This window comes from Pterocles gutturalis, unplaced genomic scaffold (assembly GCF_000699245.1).
Source record: "Pterocles gutturalis isolate BGI_N339 unplaced genomic scaffold, ASM69924v1 scaffold29090, whole genome shotgun sequence".
Taxonomy (NCBI): domain Eukaryota; kingdom Metazoa; phylum Chordata; class Aves; order Pterocliformes; family Pteroclidae; genus Pterocles; species Pterocles gutturalis.
In genome coordinates this window covers 1-10535 of record NW_010139134.1, presented here as the reverse complement: position 1 = coordinate 10535, position 10535 = coordinate 1, and the positions used below count along the sequence as shown (strand labels likewise).

Here is a 10535-nt window from a genome sequence, read left to right as displayed (position 1 = left end):
TTCCCTTAGTCTTCACCTGTCATGCTACAATCAGGTTTCATGTTGAAAAAATAGGCTTTTCTTAACATGAAACTAATGAGTTAAATGAGGTGATAATAAGAAGCTGAACCCGTTGTCCAGAGGTTAATACCTGATTTTCTGTTCCAAATTTGAAAAGAACTTTTCTAGAAGATGCTGTTTTAAGTGTTCTTTATTGAATTTGTATCAGAGTGACATTTCTCATGAAGTGAACACTGCATTTCTTACATACCACTCTGGTCATAAATGATGCTCTCCGTGAGATTGAATTTATTTATGCAAAATGCAATTATGAAGAAGGAAACATGTAAGAAAGTGAAAGAGCAAAACTTGTTTCAAATTTTATTCTTTTACTTTGTATGTAAATTAATCTGATGCTTAGAAAAGTTAGGCTCTATTTAAAAAAAAAAGATGCTTTTAAAATAACGTCATCTGATCTAATGCATTTAATACTGTTTCTTTGAATAGAAACAAGCAAAATAAATGCTGATGATAAAGGTCAAAGAGGAAACAACCACCATTAAAAGGGTTGCACCTAAGTTTAGTTGCATTGTGTTTGTAAAGGGATTTCAAAACTACATAATGACACATTCTCTTCCCTTGCAAAAGACTAATACATGCTTACAAACAGCTGTTTGTTTATTATTACCATATTTTTTGTCAGAGCCATTTACCACTGTAGTTCAGCAATCCTTGCTTTTGATAAAGTGGTAAGAGATAAAAAGTAGATGGAATACAGAGTGTAAAGCTTCCTCAGAAGACAGAATAAATATTTGTCCACATTGTAAGTGTTACAGTTTATATCCTGTTGAAGTGAAGGAGGAGCAGTATGGAAGTGTACTTTCTTTGTAAATGAAGGATGAAGGAATTCCTAAACTGTATCTAGAGTTCTGCTGCTCTGTGTGGTAGAATGAAGAGCTTAAGAAGAGTGAAAGAGCAAATTTTACATATCAGGGAGCTTCCTGATTGGAATAGCAAGTGAAGCTTTTGATGGTGATGGTTTATGAGTATCCTGATTTTATGCTTATACTATTGTAACATCCTTTCTGATCTTCAGGGTATGGATTAAAAAGTCATGTCCGAACACACACTGGTGAAAAGCCTTATCAGTGCACAGAAGAAAATTGCACCAAATCATTCAAGACTTCAGGAGACCTGCAGAAACATATACGAACCCACACAGGTATTATTATCACACTTTATTTTTTGTTAATTCACTGAGGTGAATTTTTTTTTTTCTCTTTGATCATTCTGTGACTTTATAGTTACAAGATCAGCCTGTGTATATTCTCTTTCTGAAGCCCAGTGAGCTCAACAGCATTTCAGCATGGTAAGCATTTACCAGCATGCTATTCTTGGAAAAAGCACGTAAGCATTCACACTGCTATTGCAAATGTACTAACTTTTACCAGTGCATCACTTACATTGTCACTGAGTCATGTGGTGCCTTTACAGTTTCATTTGCAGCTGTAACAGAACAAGGAACCTTTCCTCAATAATATGGCTTGCCTTTTAGAAATGGCATCAGTGTTCTTAAGTTTTGGTGCTTTAAGATAGCTTGCATGCCAGCTTCACAAAAGTTTATAGTTCTGAGCTTGTTGTTATCCTGATTTCCCTTCTCTCCTTGCAGCAGAAAAATGAACTAAAATATCATAGAAAACCGTTATTGACACTTCCAAATGCATTAAAAAATTCTTATGTTTTGTCTAAAAAAATTCCATTGAAAGTCAAAACAGAAATTCTAGACGGCATATATTACACTCGGCAAAACTCTACGGGTGCACACACATGCAAACAAGTTTGCACGTCTTCTTTGCTCCTGAGATCTCAAAAAAAAAAAAAGAAAAAAAAATCTATCACTTATTAAGCTATTCAATTAAGTATTTTTACCTGCCTGCTAGAACAATGATAAGTTTTTCCACTGAACTTTCTGAATCCTAGAGAGTAAAAAAGAAAAAAAGAAGAAAAAGAAACAGGTTTTCCTCAGAGGGAATAAAAGCAGGCAATAAAAAATATAAAAACTCAAGATTACATTGAGATAATTCTGCTTTCCTGGACTTCCATATTCAAATGGGTTTAGTGCTGTCCTGATGGTAAATTGGTCATCAGAATGAAGGTGTAAGTGTCATGTGCTTTCAGTTCTAGAAGAGAACTCTGTTTGACCTTCTGTAGTACATCAAGTACAGACCATGAACTGAAAGATTGCTGTAGTATGGATGACAACTTCATTAGCTGTAGACTGTTTACTTCTTTATGGCCATACAAGTTTATGATAATTTAATAACTTTAATCTAATTTAGCAGTTGAAACAAAAGACCTAAGCCATGCCTATGTAACCATTTATCCATTTGAACAATCTTAGCAATACAATCACAGGCAGCAGTCCAGGGATCAGAGTTCAGGGGTGTCTTCTCTTAGATTTATGAGTAGTTGCAGGAAGCCAAAGAACGAGAAGAAAATTGCCCCAAGTCCTCTGTGCAGATGGATGCACTAGTGTATGCTCATACCCTCTGCAGGCTGCAACAGTGCACCCGATGGAGGCAAGTCTGGGCTCTGCCCCCTCTCTCCCGTGGCTCTGAAACCTTTTTGTTTGTTTACCATGTAGAGCCGGGTTAGCGCTTTCTTAATTTTCTGCCTGTTTTAGCCAAAAGTGATTTTTCCCTCTCTTTCAGTGGCAGTCCACTTTTGCTTTCTGTTGCCATCAAATGTGAGCCTCGGGTTCCTCCATGACTTCCCTAGACATGCCATTTTGGTATCAGAAAAGCTGGTGTGGATGGTTTCTTACAGCTGCTGTGGAGTAGAGCTTGAAGGCTTCTGACTTGCTTTGCATTTCTAGTGCTAGAAATCTCAGTAACCTGGAAACAGGTCGCTTTTCTAACAAGTACATTAGCAACTTAAAGGGTGACTTCACCAACCGGTCGGATGACATTCTTGCAGGCATTCTTTAAGAGCAATCTGTTTTGGTTTCTAACTCGAGGTCTGTTGTTGGGCGGGGTTGACTCTGCAACCCAGCTCCTTCCAGGCTGATTTGAGGTCCTGTGCGGAATCGAGGATTAGGGGAGCCATGGTAACACAACAGTGAGGCGTGTGCTGCTAGTACACACACACTGCCTTGGCAGGAAGCTGAAAACCTCTCCAAAACAGCTGCCCCAAGGAGTGAATTATAGTTTCCTCTGCCAAGGAGCTAACTACTTTGGAGTTTCGTGGTATTAACGTCTCTATCAGGACTTGTTTTTTATTTCTGTCTCTTAAGTACTTACTGTTGTATCTGTAGTGGTAATGTGCCCTCTTGCTCTCAGATTCTTCTCTTTGGTAAGCAGTACAGTAAGTGGAACATACTTAGCTCTAAGAAGTGTGAAATTACAAGAGAACAGCTTGTCAGGTGGAACAGCTTGTCAGGTGGCTTGCACTTCTTAAAAATTAACCCCCATCTCTCTTCTCCCTCTGTGCTTTGATCGATCTGAAAGGTCAGGGGAATTGGGGTATTAGAAGGGGTTGGCCTTACCTAGTGTTCATGGTGAAATGTTCTGGTGTGATGATGTAAGTTATTGTGCTTAAATTTATGTTAGACAAATAGACTTATTTTAAAGTCTTGTATTTGTGATTGCTTTGGTTTTGGGGTTTGAAACGAGTTTCAGGACTATCTCTTTGAAAAGCTGGTTCTTGTGTAAAGTTAAGTGCTTTCTATAATGAGTTTTACTCATCCCTTTGTATCTTGGTTATATGCTAAGTCATGAAGGTATTTTTTTCCATTTTATGAATTACAATAGACAAATACACAAATGGTATGATACACTTGTTTTGCATAATATATGTATGAATTGAGAGAAGGGGTGTTAAATACAACTTAGCATATGGACAGTGTGGAAGCTAATCCAAGCAAATGAGTCTGTTTTATACATCATAAGTACTTATAATTTACTTCATAATTTAGCTTGCAAATTGTATGATTTTCCTGAATTTTGCCAGTTTTGGTGAAACAGCAGAGCACTCCACAGTGGTATGTTCTTTGTACTTCTGACTGAGGGTTTCAAAGAGAGAATTAGGTAGCTTTAGATTCCTACATTCAGTCTAAGTGTAATTTAGGATTTTTGTTCTTTGATAACTTTTGTGTGTGTACCTTTTCTTTTTTTCAGGTGAAAGGCCCTTTAAGTGTCCATTTGAAGGATGTGGCAGGTCATTCACAACATCTAATATTAGAAAGGTTCACATCAGGACACATACAGGCGAAAGGCCTTATTACTGTACAGAGCCAGGATGTGGGAGAGCTTTTGCCAGTGCAACTAATTATAAGAATCATGTGAGAATACACACAGGTATATGAGTGATGTTTTGTATTTTTAAGTGGAATTTGCTTGGGAAAGGCTGTGTCATTCTCCTGGTGAACACTGTTTTGATGCGTTGTAATATGGTATAGTCATGGCTATATGACCTGGCTTGGTACTTTTGTTTGGGCCTCGTCTCCCCTCAGCTGAGGACAGTTAAGCAGTTAGGTTTCCTGCCTTGCTCTTTTGGTTTGGATACAAACTTCTTTAAAACAAATGCAAAACCTTGTCTTCAGTGGACATGGGGCTAAATCCTTAATATGTTTCTGGGACCTGTCTCTGTTGTGAGCTGCTTCTTAAATAAATAACAGTAAAGAACAAGTCTGAGCTTGACTTTGGCTCACTGTTGTGAGTCACCCTTTCATCCCAGTTGTATTTTCCTTACTGCTGAACTGGTGGTCAAAACCACCTTTTTATAGACTGGAGGTGAAAATATTTATCCAACTCGATTGTCAGGGTTAGTCAGCAAAAATAATTGGCACAAATTCGAAGGTTCTAAAATGTAAAAGCCAGTGATAGCCATAGCATCTTGGCAGCCTTATATATTTTATAGAAGCACAGACAAGTTTCACAGAGGTACGTTTTGTATCTAAGATTATCTTTTTAGTTTATAATGTAATTTGGACATTTGTTTCATTGGTTTTTTTTTTAAATGAAAGGTATTTTTATATGAAAACACAAATGTTTAAACATAAGCTTCCTATAGATTTCTTCAGAGCTTAAAGACTCAAAAGTAAGTCAAATTGTACTAGTGTATCAACATACCTGATCACTGAGGAAAAATATGGGGCTTCCAGTAATAAAAGAATAAAATTCTCAATACAAGGCCAGGCTGACATCACAGCTTTCAGCCTGTATCATTGTCTTCATCAGAAGGATGTTTTAGATGGAATGATAGGGAGAAAAAAGGGCCCAGCTTTTACCGTCAGTAGTTTTTTTGACAAAGACAATGAGAGGATGCATTGATAAACTTTGTGAGCTTGAGTTTCACTGTTGCCTTTGAAATTGAAGTTTGTTTGCTAATGAAGGTGTGTCACTGAATATAATTTGTTGCCAATTTTTTCTGTGCATCCTGGATAAAGTTATCTTCATCCCTTTTTTTATACAGGCGAGAAGCCGTATGTCTGTACAGTTCCTGGTTGTGATAAACGTTTTACAGAGTATTCCAGTTTATACAAACATCATGTTGTACATACACATTCCAAACCATATAACTGTAATCACTGTGGGAAAACATACAAGCAGATTTCTACACTTGCTATGCACAAGCGGACAGCACACAATGATACAGAGCCGATTGAAGAAGAACAAGAAGCTTTTTTTGAGCCATCTCCAGGTTAGAGTTTCAGTCTTTGAATCTCTGTTGTAAAAATATGGGCTGGATAGTATTTTGCTATTTTTTTATAAACAAGGAAATGAAAGCATAGATAAAAATATGAAGTACTTAATAAAGTTATTTAGCTTCTTTGATAGGACTTCTTAGTGTTACAGGCAACTTGTAAACAGAAACTGAAAGAGTAATTGACCAGATCATAAACTCATTTATAGCAGTCCTGGGGATAAGAGAGAAATTTAAGTTGCAGTCCCACCAAACCTGCTATAAACATGAATGTGGGAAGGGACCTGAAAGAATCTAAAATGTTTATGTTTGCAGCCTAAGAGTATGCATAACCCTATGGTTGGTGACAGTCTTTTGTGTAGGAGTAAAGGCACTGCCTTGAGAAAAGGAAAATCTGTCTTTGCAGCACCCTGATACTGTGCTGGTCTTGCTGCGGGTAATAGCAATGTCTGTAAACTGCCCCAGAGGCAAAGATGAAAATAAGTTCATGTGCTGCAGTACTTCTTAGAATATGTTTTTCATGGTATCATGAGTCTGGAATCCTATGACTATAAAAAATCAGACTGAAGGAAGTACTGTGATAGGACAAATATATCTTGTCAAAGTGTGGTTTTTAGATGTGACTGAAGATAGGAAATACAAACACAAACTGTTTCGGACAGAAAAGTTGTTTTACTACATGTATGTGGGAAACTGCACTGAATGCCTCAAGCAGATTTGCTAGTCTAATTCCTTCTTTTAAGGGAATGATAAGATTCATTTGCTGCGGTTAAACATTTATTAAGATAATGAACTTACTTAAATCTTCACGCAAAGGCATCGCTGTGTCGTTCTGTATGTTTGTTAATTAATAACTCTCTTTAAAAGCTGACAGTTGTGTTTGCATGGAGCCTCTTGTACAGAGAGGTTAACATTTCATTAATTAATTTGAAATGTCTGTCACCATTTAAATATTTTCTTATAAACGAAAAGTCTGTTTTCTTTATGTGTAGTATTCATGTGTGTTAAAACTCATTGGTAAAAGATTATAGCCCCTGTTCCCAAAACAGCAGACTTTCTGTCTTGCTTTTGGTATCTTTCCTTCTTTTATTTTTCTCATCTGTCCACTATTTTTTTTCTGTTGGAGTGTTCAAAATCTTCAAACCAGGCTGGGGCTTAATCCTTGTCATTTGCCTTCCTGGCAGCGTTTAGAGTATGTAAACTATCCTCTTGCTTTCTTTGTATCAAATAGGTCAAGGTGAAGATGTTCTCAAAGGCTCCCAGATAACCTATGTGACAGGTGTAGAGGGAGAAGATGTAATTTCTGCACAGGTTGCTACAGTTACTCAGTCAGGATTAGGTCAACAAGTAGCACTAATATCCCAGGACGGAACCCAACATGTAAGTAACCACAGTGTTAAAAGAGTTGACAAAAATATGTTGAGAATTAAAGAACTGTTTGCAGATACTCTGTGTGCTTTCTAAAATCAGGTAGGATTCTTGATAAATAAGTTTGTGGGTTTCTTAAGGAAAGGAGCTTCTTTGGAGCTGGGTCAGGAAATTTTTAGGGTTGGGCCTCCTGTGGAATACCTAAATTAAACCACATATTCTGACATTGGAAACTGTATTACTACAAAGCTAGATTTTTTTGGCTATCCTTGTTATCTTTGTCACTCTTAAAGCAGGCATAGGCTATTTTAACAATTGTTATATATACAGCCTAGTTTCTGAGGTTTCTCAGAGTTCCCTGGTTATTCTATTAGTATCTGGTGGTCATCTTCACTGTTGTCTTGTCTGCACACACTTTGGGGGGCTGGGAAATCTTTCTAGTCCAGGTGCCTGCTTTACAAGCCATTTGGTAGTGTGCAGTTCTTACCATTTCTAATGAGCAAGAAGATAAGGAATGCTTTGATACTACCTCCACTTGAAAATTCATATGAATATATTTTTAAAGGATTCCCATGGATATATTTTTAAGGATTTCATGTGAAATTTCATTGGGAGGGGATTTCCATACAACTCTTTTGTTTAGCTATGGCAATATATCGAAGGCATATGAGGAAAGCTTATATTTCTGCTGGAAATGAAGCTGAAATGCCAGTAGCATATAAAAGATATCTTCTGAATTCAAATTGGAAATGAAATATTAAAGGGGGCTGTTTTATTGCCAGCCCTGAACATTGCAACAATACTGAGTAACTGACATTTTTACCCTTTAAAATGAAGGCCTGCAGAAGCCCTGACATGGAGTTCCTTTATTTAAATTATCCTTCACCCAGACCTTAGTTCTGGGATGTTTTATTACCTTGTAAATCAGACATCAAGTCATGTATCTGATGCACTAATGCATTTATACTGGAGACATCAGTAATTTATATAATTAATTTTTTATTAATTGTTTATTTGTGGTTTAAGTTCTGAGCCCTCACAGGCCTCTTTAGTATTTCCATTAAGATAAGAGTATGTCAAGTGGTACTACATTGAGTCACATTCTCCATTGTGTAAGGCACATGCATAGATAATCTATCATGCAGTTATTTGGGATATGACCTGATTAACATGGAGTTGTATACTCTGGGGACAAGTATGCATCCTTTTTCTTATTACCGAGGGCCATACTTTTATTTCTGTAAACGGATAAGTGTGTCTGAAAGGTCATGGAATATTAGATCCCAATCAATAAGATGAATGCAATGAGGGCTCTTTGTCTAAGGGACTTGGTCAAAGAGTGATGGTGGTCCTCAAGGAGTGCATGAGCATGCTGATCAAGAAGTGGAATAATGGCTACTAGATCTTTTGGCCACTATGTTACTTGTGATCATGGCCTAACATATTTTTTTGCCTCTATTATGAACAAGTTGCCTTTTTGTTCTGGGTTGCTACACATTTTGTTTCAAATGAAGAAATTGAAACTATCAGGAGTATTCCTGCTAAACCAACTGTCAGGAAGTTGTTTGATAAATGCTGTTGCATTTCAAATACATATCCATCACTTTTTTTCAAACCTTACTTAAAAACATATGTTGACAAAAGCTAAGACTTGGGTATGACCTGAGCAGCAATCAAACCTTGTTTTTTTTTTACTTCAGGAATTGTTTTGTGTTTCAGGTCAACATATCCCAGGCAGATATGCAGGCCATTGGCAATACTATCACTATGGTAACACAAGATGGCACCACCATCACAGTCCCTGCCCACGATGCCGTCATCTCTTCTGCAGGAACACATTCCGTAGCGATGGTTACTGCAGAAGGCTCTGAAGGACAGCAGGTGAGACATTATCTCACAAACACATGTAATGTTCCGTTATGATATGAAAGAGACACCTGGCCATAGCATTCCCCTCATAAGAGTATGATGTGCTCTACTACAGTGCTATACATCAACATATGGCAGAATGTTTTAAAAACAATTGGGCACCAAGAAAAAATTCAGAGGTACCAGTCCGGTAATTCATTTAGGTGTATGTAAAATAAGATCTAGAAATGCCAAGCATTTTCTCTGAAGTCACATAGTAAATAAATGGCAGAGCTAAGAATAGAATCCTGAATGAACTGTAACTTTATCACTTAATATTAAGGGACCATAATTTATTAATCACCATACTCTATATATAAAGTAATCACAGGCTTATAAGCACATTTATTGAACTTCTGTGCAGTTCTGAGGATATTTATATTTTGAGAGCTAATAGATAACAGAAAACACAGTGATGGCAATCTTTCTCAAAAAATTTATCTTTTGCACAATAAAATTATGCTCCTGAATAATGACAGCTTTGAATTTAACTTTAACTTTGAAGATAACCATTGTATGATGTCAGTAACAGTAACAGATCTGTCATCCAGTTGATTCTCTTCCTTTGATCTTGAAGGTTGCTATTGTGGCTCAAGACTTAGCAGCATTTCATAGTGCCTCATCAGAAATAGGACATCAGCAACATGGGCACCATTTAGTGGCTACAGAAACTAGACCTGTTACTTTGTTGGCTACATCCAATGGAACACAAATTGCAGTGCAGGTAAGAGGCTGATAAATGTTTTTTGGAGTGCTTATTACTTACAGAGATAGAAGCTCCTGGTCATGTAGCAAAATGATTTGAAATAAGCTTGGCTCCCCTGAAAAAATAGTCCATAACTATATTATCTCATATTTAAAAGAATATATAGGATTAGGAAGAGGAATAATAAGCACCTGATTTTTGAAATCTACTTGTAGAACTTCCAAAAAAGGGGGAGGTAGGGGAGGACTAAACTTCAGGTTAACTGAATCATTCATGGCATCATAGGTTTTTAGTGGAAAGCACTTTCATTCATCCTTCAGCATTGCATATAAAGTTGATACATATAAAGCCAAACTCTCAAGGGTAAATTGCTATGAACTTATACAGAAAAAATTGCTGAATTTATGTTATTTGAACCTTGAAATGCTAATAGTGAAAAAGTGTAAACAGTTGTATAAAAAGCTTATTAATCAGAAATCTCTGGAAATAGAAGCCTTCTGTTTATGTGCCAAACCAGCACAGTACAAGCAACAGGCTCTGTAAATAGTTCCTTGCATTGTCCAAACACTGTAATGAAAGAGTAATTTCTAGTTATGAAAGAGTTTAACTTAAATTGAGCTAATTTAAGAGCAGGTGGAAACCAAGCACAAATTAAGCTTTTATCTAGAAAGTAACTGAAAACAAAACCTAGACAAGTATTTTCAGGAATAATTTATTCAGATGGCAGCTTGGCTTGACTGGAAGGTTGAACGAAACTTCTAGTACAAACGATGAGCAGTATGCTACCTTACTCAGACATTAACTTAAACATGTGTATATTGTATTTTTGTTACATATAATAGAAATATATAATATATACATATATTAAAAA

General features: G+C 36.6%; 1 protein-coding gene across 1 annotated transcript in view; it reads left to right on the top strand.

Annotated features, from left to right (window-relative positions):
* Nucleotides 1–9682, top strand: part of ZNF143 (zinc finger protein 143) — a gene marked incomplete at its 3' end in the record, with an annotated part of 21043 nt that extends 11361 nt beyond the window's left edge. Inside the window, exons 9-14 of the mRNA XM_010083262.1 lie at nucleotides 1076–1201; nucleotides 4155–4334; nucleotides 5452–5679; nucleotides 6914–7062; nucleotides 8770–8931; nucleotides 9536–9682. Of these exons, the coding sequence (XP_010081564.1) occupies nucleotides 1076–1201; nucleotides 4155–4334; nucleotides 5452–5679; nucleotides 6914–7062; nucleotides 8770–8931; nucleotides 9536–9682 (992 nt within the window). The remainder of the gene's footprint in view (nucleotides 1–1075; nucleotides 1202–4154; nucleotides 4335–5451; nucleotides 5680–6913; nucleotides 7063–8769; nucleotides 8932–9535) is intronic.
* Between the last annotated feature and the right edge of the window lie 853 nt (nucleotides 9683–10535).